We start from the raw sequence: 14384 nt of genomic DNA on the forward strand, positions 1-14384 counted from the left end.
TCAGAGACTCAATGTTGTTAAGATGTCAGTTCTCTCCATATTAATCTACAGATCCAGTCAATCTCTAATAAAATCTCAGCAATAATTTTTTAAGAAACTGACAAGCTGATTCTAAACTTCCAATGGAACTGCTGAAGACCCACAATAGCCAAAACAACTTTGAAAAAGAATAAAATGGAAGGACTAACATTACCTAATTTCAAAACTTACAAAACTGTAGTAATCAAGACAGTGTGGAATTTGCATAAAGACAGACAAATAGTCTTCATCTTTGCTGAAGATTAATTACGCTGGGACTATTACCCAACACGTCCCTTTCTCTGAATCAGATGATGAGAAGTTGGCCCCTTTCTGGGTAAAGGCTTTTTGAAAGTAAGACTTAACCGGTTGACTTGAGTCATGTTTATTTGCACTAGGATGTAGGACTGTTTCACATCCCTAGTTTTCTCACAAAAATCAATTTTCTCAAAATTCATTTAGGAAATGATAATACTTGGGAATAATAAGCCTTCAAAAATAATCTTACAGGCTGGTGTGGTGGCTCACACCTGTAATCTCGGCACTTTGGGAGGCTAAAAGTAGGTGGATCACTTGAGGTTAGGAGTTGGAGACCAGCCTGGGCAATATGGTGAAACCCTGACTCTACTGAAAAATACAAAAATTAGCCAGGTGTGGTGGCAGGTGTCTGTAATCCCAGCTATTCAGGAGGCTGAGGCAGAAAAATCCCTTGAACCCAGGAGGTGGAGGATGCAGTGAGCGGAGATTGTGCCACTGTACTCCAGCCTAGAAAACGGAGTGACTCTGTCTCCAACAACAACAACAAAAAGACAAATAGTCCGAAATAGACTCACACATATGTGATCAACTTCTTTTCAGCGAAGATACAAAGACAATTCAATAGCGAAATAAAAGTCTTTGCAACAAATGACACCTGAACAATTAAATTTACATATACCAAAAAAGGAACTTCAGTCCATATCTTAGAATACATAAAAATCAATCACGAACCACAGAACAACTATAAAATACAACATTTACAAAACTTCTGGAATAAAATATAGATTATCTTCTAATCTTTGAATAGGAAAAGATTTCTTGGATACACATGAAAAGCACAAATCATAAAGGGGAAAATTGAATAAATTAGACCCCATTAAAATGAAAAACAATTAGGAGAAAAACAAAGCTGGGACAAAATAGTTCCATCTTATATATCTGAAAAAGAGCTTGTATATAGAAAATATTCAAAAACTTTCCAAATTCAATAATAAGAAAACAAAAAAACAAAATAAAAAATAGGCAAAAGAATTGAACACACATTTCACCAAAGAAGATATGTAAGTGGCAAGTAAGTATGTAAAGAGATGTTCTGGCTGGGTGTGGTAGCTCAGGCCTGTAATCTCATCACTTTGGGAGGCCAAGGTAGCTGGCTCCTTTGACAGGAGTTGGAGACCAGCTTGGGCAACATGCTGAAACCCCATCGTTGCAAAAAATACAAAAATTAGCAAAGTGTGGGGGTTTACAGATAGGCCCAGCAACTTGGGAGGCTGAGGTGGGAAGATCACTTGGGCCCGAGAGGTGGATGTTGCAGTGAGCCGAGACTGTGCCACTGCACTCCAGCCTGGGCAACAGAGGCAGACCCTGTCTCAAAAAAAAAAAAAAAAAAGAAAAGAAAAGAAAAGTTCAACCCCTTTGTCATTGGGAAAATGCAAATTAAAACCAAAATAAAACATCTCTACAAACTTGCAGGCTAACATTAAGGCTCACTGTATCAAATGTTAAGATGTGGAAGAGGAACTCTCATCAATTGCGAGTGGGAATGTAAAATGGCATGGCTACTTTGTAAAATGATTCAGCAGTTTCTTAAAAAGTCACACACACACGTATCATACCAGCCAGGCATTTACTCCTAGGTATTTACTTAAAAGAAATGAAAGCATATGTCTACATAAAGACTTGTACACAAATGTTCATGGTAGCTTTCTTTGTAATAGCCAAAACTTCTGATACATACAACACGGGTGAATCTCAAAAGACTTACTCTAAGTAAAAGAATTCAGACTAAAAAAAGCTTGTATTCTATATTATTCCATTTATATAAAATTCTAGAAAATTGAATCTAATCTACAGTGACAGAAACCAAATCATGGCTGGGTATAGTGGCTCACATCTGTAACTCCAGAACTTAGGGAGGCTGAGGAAGGAGGACTGCTTGAGCCCAGGTGTTCCAGACCAGCCTGGTCAACATAGTGAGACCCGCATCTCTACAAAAAATACAAAAATTAGCTGGGCATGGTTGTGTGCGTCTGCAGTTCCAGCTACTCAGGAGGCTGGGGTGGAGGATTCCTTGAGCCTAGAAAGTTAAGGCTGCAGTAAGCTTCTATCGCATCACTGCACTCCAGACTGAATGACACAGTGAGACCTTGATTTGAAAAGAAAGCAGATCACTGGTTGTTTTGGGAGGCTGTTAGCAGGCTGGGGCCAGGTGGGATTCATGGATTACAGAGGGGCACAAGAAAACGCTGGAGGTGATGCATATGTTTGTTATCTTGATCGTGATGATGGTTTTATAGTGTCAAAACTATATCAGATTATACCTCAATAAGGTCGTTAAAAAAAAAAATGAACCAATAAAACTGGTATATTTAGACAACAGAAATCTATGCAGCATCTTAAAAGAATGAGGTAAAATTAATATATATTAAAAATTTATAAGAAACAGTGTGAAAAAATAAAGTACTGTAAGTAGTAAGTTACCATCTGATTTCGTGTTTTAAAAAGGATACTCAATTGTTTCAACAATCGTTTCTACGCGCATAAAAGATCTCTGGAAAGATTGGAAAAACTGATATATGTGTTTGTGTGTGAGAGAGAGACAGAGAGAACAGAGAGGAGATACAGGCTGGAGTTTAGAGTAGAAGAGACTTAATTTTCACTGAACGCCTTTTTGAGCTGTGATTCCTCATCCCTCATGAATGTTTCACTTTTTAAAACAAATAAAAAATAACCATTGATTCTATCTCTGGGAATCTGTTCTACAGGAACAAAAGTGTCAAAAGACATAGGCACATAGCAATTAGTTGAACAGTTGTTACAAATGTTAATGGAATCATTGAATGAAAAAAAGTTGCCAAACATTGGCCTCTGGGGATGGTTCTAAATGGGGAGGTGGGGAGACAGTAAAAGCAGGGGAAAGTTTGTGTAGCGACTTACTTTCTACATTTCTGAATTGCAGAAAATATTTTTGGTAATGAGTGGATGTTTCCTTTTAAAGTAAAAGATCTCAATTTTTTGTTTCTTTGCTAAGATGAGTCTTATTCTGTAGCCCAGGCTGGAGTGCAGTAGGGCAATCTTGGCTCACTGCAGCCTCTGTGCCCTGGGTTCAAGTGATTCTCTTGCCTCAGCCTCCGAGTAACTGGGATTACAGGCATCTCCCATCACGCCCAGCTAATTTTTTGTATTTTAGTAGACACAGGGTTTCACCATGTTGCCCTGGCTGGTCTTGAACTCCTGACCTCGTGATCTGCCCACCTCGGCTCCAAAGTGCTGGGATTACAGGCGTGAGCCACTATGCTCAGCCTTTTTTTTTTTGCTCCCTCGAGATGGAGTCTTGCTCTATCACCCAGGCTGGAGTCAGTGGTGCGATCTCAGCTCACTGCAACCTCCGCCTTCCGGGTTCAAGCAATTCTCCTGCCTAAGCCTCCCAAATAGCTGGGACTGCAGGCGTCTGCAACCGCACCCGGTTAATTTTTTAATTTTAGGTAGAGACAGGGTTTCACCATGTTGGCCAGGTTAATCTCACGAGCCACCCACCTCAGCCTCCCAAAATGCTGGGATTACAGATGTGAGCCACTGCGCCCGGCCCCAATTTTTAAAAATCTAAATAAATTATTGGTTTCAGTGTGCAAGGTCACCATGATAGAAGTGAAAGTGTGTTGTGCTTTGCAATGGGCTGAAGATGACACTCACCCTCTTCCGCGCTTCAGACTTCTGGAAGCACTCGTGCTGTATGAAAGTGGCTGCAGCAGAAATCCTGGACAGTGGCGTGTGGTCTGCATCAAGCATACTCACTGCTCGCTCTAGAGTCATCTCCATGTCTGCATTCCTAGACAAAAAGGCACAGATTCAGCCAGATTCCAAACCTCCCTTCTCCTGCCTACCAACCTGGTCCTCCAGAGATGACTCAGCTAATACTGGAAAGCACTAGAACATCTGAACCTTGGTTTTTCTTCAGCCAAAAGAAAAATCAGTACCCAAGATGAGAAGGCAGAGGTACTACTGGCCAGAAATACTACAGCTCTGATCAGATTGGAGAACTTGGATGATGTCATTGGATTGAATTTTAACATACACCAAAGAAAGAAGCTGAATTTTTAAAGATAAATATGAGGGTGAGGTGGTGGATCACTTGAGGTCAGGAGTTCAAGACCAGCTTGGCCAACATCGTGAAACCCCATCTCCACTAAAAATACAAAAAATTAGCTGGGCGTGGTGGTGTACAGCTGTAATCTCAGGTGTAATACTGTAATACTCAGGAGGCTGAGGCAGGGGAATCATTTGAACCTGGGAGACAGACGTTACAGGGAGCAGAGACTCTGTTGCTTCACAGCCTGGGCCAAAGAATAAGACTATCTCAAAAAAAAAAAAAAAAAAAAAAAGATAAATATGTATCGTATGATACTTACAGCTTTAAAAGCAACTTTAAAGGCACAATAAGAGTTTTAAAAGAATTTTTAAAAATATGTTTACAGAAATTAAAAATTATTTCTAGGCTAGGCACGGTAGTTCACATCTGTAATACCCCAGCACTTTGGGAGGCTGAGACAGGAGGATTGCTTGAGTCCAGGAGTTGAAGACCAACCCTGGCAACACAGTGAGACCCTGTCTCTACAAAAAACAAACAAAATTAGCTGGGTGTGGTGGCGTGTGCCTGTAGACCCAGCTACTTGGAAGGCTGAGGTAGGAGGATCGCTTGAGCCTGGGAGGTCAAGGCTGTAATGAGCCTTAGTCACACCATTGCACCACAGCCTGAGCAATAGAGCAAGACTCTGTTTCAAAAACAAACAAACAAAATAATGACTAAAGACATGCTTTAAAGGTAATTTAGGCCTGTTTTTGGCTTCAAAGAGGGTTATACCTGATTCATTCCAGGTAATAGAGACAGGAATGAATACTGAGGAGTTTTCCAGTATCTACTAGCAAGCATAATGAGGAAATAGTCTTTTCTATCAGGCTAACCCACGAATATACACACCTGTGTACAGGTGTGACTGTGTGCAGCATTGTGAAGGGTGTGCCTGTGTGTAGGTGGGTGTGGTACAGGTGGGGTGATAAGGAGTAATGCGCCTCATGACTAAAAACTAATACCCCCTGCTTCTGAAACCCATGTTCAAACAAGGAAGGGTTACCTCATAAGTATAAGGGTATTAAAAGTGAAGCAGAAAATTTCTGGCATCTATACTGAGAATTACATAATGATCTCATATTTTTAATGTGCCTCACGAGTCAATTATAATTGGTTAAAAAAATTCAGGCTATTACCATTAAAACTAGAATTTGAGTCACTGTTATCTAATATACACACACGTTTTAAAGGAGATGGAAATACTTTACATTCATGGAGTCTGATGCCTTTACAGAGAATCAAAACTCTGTGAGTCTAGTCTCAAGCTCAATAGCAAAGCCTTTACCCGCCATCACTGCAGGTGTTTACTAATGAAAGATCATTCATAAGAACAGCCTTCTGTTACGCAGCCTTTTTTTTTTCTTTTAAGATTGAGCCATTAATCTATCTCATAAGCCATAAATGACTCAGGAATGTTTGAATTTCCCATCTCTAACACCCACATATAATTCCTTTACTCTAATCCTTTATTTTCCTGAACATGAATCACACAGAAGCTCTGTGTTCACCCTTAGGCAACCCAATGCGATTTCACTTTATCACTAAAAACAATCCTAAATGAAATGAAGACTTCCTCAGCAAGGTTTACTACACCTGTCAGGGGTCAACTTTCTGTCTTGTTATTGTCTATCAAGTCTAACTGCACAACACGGCCTACGTTCTGGCCCAAGTCTGTCTCCACTTCCTGTCATCCTCAACCCCTTTCCCTCCCACTCCTTGGATCTACTACACACTCCTCCAATCACGCCGGGTTCTTAACCCTTCTGTAAACACTGCCACCTTCTTCAGAAGCCACCTTTGACTCTTCCAGGAAGCTTATCATATTACCTAATTCTTACCCATTCTTTAAGACTCAATTCAAATATCTTAAATTCTTCTTGTTCTTTTTTTTACAGAGACATAGTCCTGTTTTGTTACTCAGGCAGGAATGCAGTGATGTGATCACAGCTCAACATAACCTCAACCTCCTGGGCTCAAGTGATCCTCTCATTTCAGCCTTCTGAGCAGCTGCGACTATAGGTGTGAGCCACCACTCCTGACTAATTTTTTGATTTTTTGAGACAGAGTCTTGCTCTGTCACCCAAACTGGAGTGCAGTGGTACGATCTTGGCTCACTGCAACCTCCGCCTCTTGGGTTCAAGCAATTCTCCTGCCTCAGCCTCCTAAGTAGCTGGGATTACAGGCACCTTCTAACACGCCTGGCTAATTTTTGTATTTTTAGTAGAGACGGGGTTTCACCATGTTGGCCAGGCTGGTCTCAAACTCCTGACCTTGTGATCTGTCCACCTTGGCTTCCCAAAGTGCTGGGATTACAGGTGTGGGCCACCACGCCCAGCCAAATTTTTTAATTTTTTATAGAGATGAGGCCTTGCTATGTTGCCCAGGCTGGTCTCCAACTCCTGGTCTCAAGCAATCCTCCTGCCTCAGCTTAAATATCTTCATTTCTGTGAAATATTTTCTGCGTCCCTCTCCCAGCGAGAGGTATTCTTTCCTCCTCCGTTCTCCTGCAGCATTCCCTGACGCCAGTCCCTTTTCTCTCTCTTCTTCCCTTCTTCTCTCTCTTCCTTCCTTTCTTCTCTTTCCACTCACTTATGAAACATTTATTGAAGCCTGCAGAAGAAACCTGGCTTGGGACGTGGTGTTGGGCCTGGGCTGGAGAACCAGGAAGAGAAGTCGTTCCCCAGCCCCACTGATCCCTGAACATATTCTCCAGAAGTGAGTCTTTTCAACAATTTTAAAAATGATATTAGTATAAATTTTAAAAAGTAAGAGAAAGCAGTGTAAAATACCATTGGTCAGAATATGAGACATTACGGGGGCTGGGGGGAACAACCCAGTAACTTGGCCAGGTGCAGTGGCTCATGCCTGTAATCCCAGCACTTTGGGAGGCTGAGGCGGGTGGATCACCTGAGGTCAGGAGTTTGAGACCAGCCCAGCCAACATGGTGAAAACCCTCTCTACTAAAAATACAAAAATTAGCTAGGTGTGGTGGTGGGGGGGCTGTAATCCCAGCTTAATCCCAGCTACTCAGGAGGCTGAGGCAGGGGAATTATTTGAACCTGTGAGGCAGAGGATGCAGTGAGCCAGGATCGTGCCATTGCACTTCAGCCTGGGCAATAAGAGCGAAACTGTCTCAAAAAAACAAAACAAACAACCCAGTTACTTGTGTTTGTGTGTAATCCCCCAGTAGCCAGTATTCTGCCAACTAACAACATAGCCCTGCCCGGGCTGGTTTCCCTCATATTAGAATACGGCTACACTTCAGAAGGCAAAGCAAACATAAAATAATGAATGGATAGCTCCTACAAGTGTTGTCAGACGCTCAGTAAATGCAAATCCCCACAAATATTTTACAGTGATGATGAAAACAATGCTTTGGAAAGATGACTCTGAAGGTTCAGCTGCGGCAAAAAAGCCTTGAACTGGGCTGTTAAAAATGGAAATGGAAAAAAAAAAGTATAGTTGAAAGAGACGAAAAATCAAAGAACTAGAGCAGGTGGTCCTTAAGAGGACATGGAGGGAAGTCAATATAATCTGATTTCTGCTCTGCAGCGCTATTGGGTCACAGATTTGACTGGCAATCCTAGTGAAGATCCACCCTCTGCTTAGTCTCCCTCAACTCACCTCAGAGCACATTGCTTTTGTGGGTTTTGTTTGTTTCATTTTTTTTTGAGACAGGGTCTCACTCTGTTACCCAGGCTGGGGTACAGTGGCGTGATTATGGCTGACTGCAGCCTGGACCTCCCAGGCTCAGGTGATTCTCTTGCCTCAGCCTCCCGGGTAGCTGGGACTACAGGCATGCGCCATCACACCCAGCTAATTCTTGTATACTTTGTAGAAATGGGATTTTGCCATGTTGCCCAGGTTGGTCTCAAATTCTTGGGCTCAAGCAATCTGCCAGCCTCAGCCTCCCAAAGTGCTGTGACTATATGTGAGCCACCGTGCCTGGCCCTGCTCTCGTTTTCTTTAAATTTCTGTAGACACTAACAGGTACCACGCAACCTAGCACTTGATGACATACCCTATTTTATTTTTCACTGCTCCTCTTGTAGACTATCATATATCCCACTCAATTTTTATATTTTATTTATATTTTTGAGACTGAGTCTCACTCTATTGCCCAGGCTGGAGTGCAATGGTGCGATAGCAGCTCACTGCAACCTCCACCTCTCGGGTTCAAGCGATTCTCCTGCCTCCCCGGTAGCTGGGATTATGGGCACCCACTACCATGCCCAGCTAATTTTTGTATTTTTAGTAGAGATGGGGTTTCACCATGTTGGCCAGGCTGGTCTCGAACTGCTGACCTCAAGTGATCCACCTGCCTCGGCTTCCCAAAGTGGTGGGATTACAGGTGTGAGCCACCCATCTGGCCCATTTTCATCTATTGTGATGCTTACTGGGAAGGGCCTATGAAGACCCTAATACTCATTTGCAGAACCACCAGTCTCCGACAGGTCAGAAATCATGGTTTTAGACAAATTCATCTAGAATTTTTTTGTGGTGATGTTTAAAAACCTTTTTCATCAGTTTGATTTAGAACATCAGTTTCATCAGTGTGTCTCTCTTTTACTCCAAGTCTCAGTTTTTAGCTGCATTAGTTACTGTTTAACCAGCCACTCATCTTTGGGAAAGCCATGTCCATTGTTTACCTTAGGTCATTATTGCAGGCTTATAGTTATATCTAGTTAATATTCAGCATATATAAAAGACTATTCCTTTATATGTGGGAATTTCACTAGGCATAAAAAATTAAATCCCCAAAATAGGGGCTGGACAGAGCTTGAAATATGAGACAATGTGGGGCAAAAGGAGAACACAGTGTGTGGTCTCAGGGCAGGGGTCCCAGGGAGCAGCCTGAGGAGCTGAAATGAGCCATGGAGCCCAGCAAAGGAAAGGGGGAAGTCAGGCAGATATAGGCACCACCTGGGCATCTATCTTCCTCACTACACAAAATACTTCCTGCTCCCTCTCCTTTTAACAGAGAGCCAAATTTTCCTTTCAACATCAGAGAAAAAAGTTGATTTCTATGACTTCTACATTCTAGAATTTGGGGAAATCACAGGAAGAGATTCCTTACTCATTATTTTTAAATTTCTTGACCCCAAGAGTTCCTTCTATTCTTTGAAATATGATTAATATATTCTAATACAATTTACCCTTTCTATTAAAACAATAATTTAAAAATAGTATGACTGGCCGGGCACGGTGGCTCAAGCCTGTAATCTCAGCACTTTGGGAGGCCGAGGCAGGTGGATCACGAGGTCGAGAGATCGAGACCATCCTGGTCAACATGGTGAAACCCCGTCTCTACTAAAAACACAAAAAAGTAGCTGGGCATGGTGGCGCTTGCCTGTAATCCAAGCTACTCAGGAGGCTGAGGCAGGAGAATTGCTTGAACCCAGGAGGCGGAGGTTGCGGTGAGCCGAGATCGCGCCATTGCACTCCAGCCTGGGTAACAAGAGCAAAACTCCGTCTCAAAAAAAATTAAAAAATTAAAAAAAAAAAAGAAAAATAGTATGACTAATACTTCTTCAAGAATTTGAGCAACAAAAGAACCTAGATGGCAAAAAGTAAAGTTTATATTTCATTTCTCCTTTAATTCCTTTGCTCTTTCACCATACACTTATATATTTATTGAAACAAGATCTCATTCTGTTGCCCAGGCTGGAGTACAGTGGCACAATCACAGCTCACTGTAGCCTCAACCTCGCTGGCTCAAGCAATCCTCCTACTTTAGCCTCTGGAGTAGCTGTGACCACAGGTGGGTACTACCATGTCAAGCTAAGTTGTTTATTTTTAATAGAAATGGGGGTCTCCCTATGTTGCCCAAGCTGGTCTCAAACTCCTGGGCTCAAGCAATCCTCCATCCTCGGCCTCCCAAAGTGCTGGGATTACAGGTGTGAACTACTATGCCTGGCCTCATCAGATATTTTTACAGTTCCTACTTTAGATCTACTTCCATTTTAGGGTGCTGAGAATATAAAGATGATTGAGCACTCACAAAAAGCTCAAAGTCCAGAGGGAGATCAGATAAGTACATGAATAGCCACAATATATTATTCTGATAAAGACATACAAGGCTGCTATCTGGGGTACCTAAGCTAGACTGGGAAGGAAGTGGTCAGAAAAAAGGTGGTATCTGAGCTTAATCCAGAATTATAAGTAGTCAGACAAAAATAGAGTTGCATATGTAAAGGTCTGGAGTGGGGAGAAAGAAGGAAAGAGAGAGAGAATGAATATGGATGAATATCTTGCATTAAAGAAAGAGGTTCCAGGTGGCTTAGGTGGTGGTACGTGGGTATGTTTGGGAATGGTGGTGATGATGGCAGAGAAGAGTAGAAGGAGAAGAGACTGAAGTGATAAGCAGAGCTGAAAACACAACGGGCCTTGTAGGTCATGGCTAAAAGCATGAATATTTACTTAGTGGAATTATGGAAGGGTTATAAACCGGGGAGAGAAACATAATTCTGACAGTAAGATAATTCTGACAGTCCTAGAGAATGGTTCTGACTGAGCAAGACCAGAGACAGAGAGGCCAGTGTAATAGAAATGGAAAGAAGGGTAAAAATGTTAACACCCATTACAGAAGGAAAAATATGGCTTGGTGATAGGTGAGTACAGAAGGAGAAGGTAAGAATGACTTCCAGGTTTGAAAATAGTAGACTAGGCTGGGTACGGTGGCTCATGCCTGTAGTCTCAGCACTTTGGGAGGCCAAGGCGGGCAGATCATGAGGTCAGGAGTTTGAGACCAGCCTGACTAATATGGTGAAACCCCATCTGTACTAAAAAGACAAAAATCAGCCGGGGATGGTGGCATGAGCCTGTAATCCCAGCTACTCAGGAGGCTGAGGCAGGAGAATCACTTGAACCCAGGAGGCAGAGGTTCCAGTGAGCCAAGATCACGCCATTGCACTCCAGGCTGGGTGACAGAGTGAGACTCTGTCTCAGAAAAAAAAATAGTAGACTACAGCAGGAGGAGATGGGTGGAAGTTGAGGATAGGGAGCAGATGATGAGTTGAGTTTAGGATATGCTGAGTTTGAAATGTCCAGGAGGTTGTTAGATTTTCATCTAAGTCCAGAATTTGGCATTGAGGATGGAGTTGAAGACAAAACTTTGAGAACCATAAGGATACAAGTGAGGTACACAGGGCCTCTCTGGAAGAGCATCAAGACTTGGAATAGAAGGGTTACTGAAGATGTCTTCTTTGGGCAGGCATAAAGGGAGCACACAGAGAAGACTAACAAAGAATGTCTGGAGAGGCGAGTGGAAAACCAGGGGAAGCTGATGCCCTCAAAACCAAGGGATGAGAGAATTTCCTGCAGGTTTAGGAATACAAGGACTGCTTATATTACCCAGTATAGTGTCTGCTTAGGATGAAGCAAATAATGCAGTCATTGCTACATTTGTCAGGAGACTTTCAGTGGGATGGAGGGGACTGAAATCATATTGCAGTGGGTTGACAAGAGACTGGGAAGTGACAGGGTGGTTCAAGAAGCAAGGGACACAGAGATGGAGAAAGACAATGCCAGTTGTTGGAGGAGATGAAGTCTTACAGTGTTTCCCAGGCTGGAGTGCAGTGGTGCAATCTTGGCTCACTGCGATCTCCACCTCTTAAGCTCAAGCAATCCTCCTGCCTCAGCCTCTTAAGTAGTTAGGACTACAGGCACACACCACCACACTCAGCTATTTGTTGTATTGGGGGTTTTGTAGAGATGGGGTTTCACCATGTGGCCCAGGCTGTCTTGAACTTCTGAGCTCAAGTGATTCGCTCGCCTGGGCATCCCAAAGTGCTCGGATTACAGGTCTGAGCCACTGCTCCCAGCTCATTTTTCCCCTTTGTGAGTATGCTCACATTGCCAAAGGTCTGCTTACTATAAGAAACGTTAGAAATCTCATGGTGAATTTTATGCCATAAAAAATATTTCTTGTGGTAGGCCAGGCACAGTGGTTCATGCCTGTAATCCCAGCACTTGGGGAAGCCAAGGCAGGTGGATCACCTGAGGTTGGGGTTTCAAGACCAGCCTGACCAATATGGAGAAACTCCATCTCTACTAAAAATACAAAATTAGCCAGGTGTGGTGGCACATGCCTATAATCCCAGCTACTCAGGAGGCTGGGGCAGGAGAACAGCTTGAATCCTGGAGGTGGAGGTTGTGGTGAGCCAAGAACACATCATTGCACTCCAGCCTGGGTAACAAGAGCAAAATTCTGTCTCAAAAAAAAAAAAATCCTGTGTTTAGATTACTCCTCAACATTTTGAGAAGTTTATCATTGAAGCCTACTTGGTCAGTAAGCATACTGCACAATTTCACTTGAAAGGATAGTTAGAGGCTACAACTATCATTAGACGACGTTAGCAATCAAATAACAACAAGGTATCTAATGTTTTATCCTAATGATGTTAGATCATTATTGCAGGAGTTACTGATCTAATCAGCCATCTATTTCTCAACTTTCTCTTAGTAACGTGCTCAGTGTATAAAATTTGTGCTTAGGCATTAAACGTGAATAAGGGTTAAGTTCCAAACAATTAATCAAGCTATAAATAGGAAGGGAAAGGAATGATTTAAAAATTCAGTTATTTTAATAATTTAATATTGCCAAAAGAATACCTCTTCAAATCACGGACACTAGAAATCTAAACGATACCAAGTATTGAAGGAAAAGAGACATCTAGAAGTCAGCCATCTTTCCTTAGCTCATTTTACAGTCATAGTTATCAAAATGGCATTTGAGGTTCACAGCGCTAGGAATAAGCATTGTTTCCTTTTATTTCATGGGATGATGAAGAAAATGCAGATGCAATTCTCCATTTCTTGGCCTACTTTGGAGTTTAGAGCAGATTTTCTTATGGCCAAGGGGTAGGGTCCCTTCAGCCAGCATCTAATCTGGAACAGATGGACTAAATGTCACATTTCTGCACAAAGCTGCCATGTGAGCAGGTAGCTTGGCCCCTGTCCCCGAGGTAAATAGGCTGATCTGTCAATTAGGCAGCTGCCTGAAAAGTCATTATTTTAATGACTTATCTCTGGAAGCCTTTCTCTCCAGCCCCAGAAGTGCCAGCTCATGCTGTCAGGGCTGTGGGAACAGAATGTGCTGGCAATGGCTGAGCCGCAGAGTCAGGAGGGGACTTACCCGAGCTGGGAGTCGGTGAAAGTGCTTCTCTCAGTGAGCAGATTCCCACTCCCCGCTGCCGCCGCCTGGCCCACGGTCAAGTGCGTTCTCCTCCCGCCGGAATCTACGGAATCCACGGCGACACTGGGCCCAGCTTCCCTCAGCGTGCGGGTGCTGTGGAAGGAGCTCTTGTGCCAGGAGTACCCGGAAGCCCTGTTCTGAGGGAGGGGCTGCAGGGGCACCAGCGGCCTGACCTGCCCGACGGTGGAGCCTGTGGGCAGGTAGTTCTCTTTCTCCAAGAGGTTGCCCATGCTGCGGCTGGTCCCCGGCCTGGGGTATGTGAGCAGGGCCGGGTTGGCAGGGACACTGTCAAAGACGGTGTCGCTAACAGAGCCATGCTGGTACTGTCTGTGGTAAGTGTCGAAGTGGCGCTGCCTGTTTGTGGTGCCAGCACGGCTGACGCCCACGATCTCGGAGCGAGCATATCTCGGTGGCACCAGGAGGGCGGCCCGCCTGCTTTCTTGGTGGCGCAGGGTGTGCCCGGCCTGGTTTCGCTGGCTGTACTGGTAATCGCTATGCGGGTAGTGAGCCCTCTCCGGGCTGCTGTCAGGAGAAATCTCCAGTCTCCTCAGAGGATGCCTCAAGGACCTTTCTTCCACGGACTTCTGGGAGCTATACTGTGCTGTTCCTCTTCCCCAGCGACCTTCGTAAGTGGCGACTGTGCCAGCCTGCACAGGAGAGAAATACAGTTTAAAGGAGGCATAACTCGGTTTTCAACTTTGTGGAGGACTAATTAATCTGGTACTATTACCCAACACGTCCGTTTCTCTGAATCAGATGATGAGAAGTTGGCCCCTTTGTGGG

General features: G+C 43.5%; 1 protein-coding gene across 2 annotated transcripts in view; it reads right to left on the bottom strand.

The window, feature by feature from the left end:
* Nucleotides 1-14384, bottom strand: part of PKP2 (plakophilin 2) — a 110063-nt gene that overhangs the window by 77055 nt on the left and 18624 nt on the right. For both annotated transcript variants that reach the window (XM_074403055.1, XM_010337378.3), the window contains exons 3-4: nt 13542-14248; nt 3970-4105 (exon numbers count right to left, since the gene is read on the bottom strand). In XM_074403055.1, the coding sequence (XP_074259156.1) occupies nt 3970-4105; nt 13542-14248 (843 nt within the window). The remainder of the gene's footprint in view (nt 1-3969; nt 4106-13541; nt 14249-14384) is intronic.

This window comes from Saimiri boliviensis, chromosome 7 (assembly GCF_048565385.1).
Source record: "Saimiri boliviensis isolate mSaiBol1 chromosome 7, mSaiBol1.pri, whole genome shotgun sequence".
NCBI lineage: Eukaryota > Metazoa > Chordata > Mammalia > Primates > Cebidae > Saimiri > Saimiri boliviensis.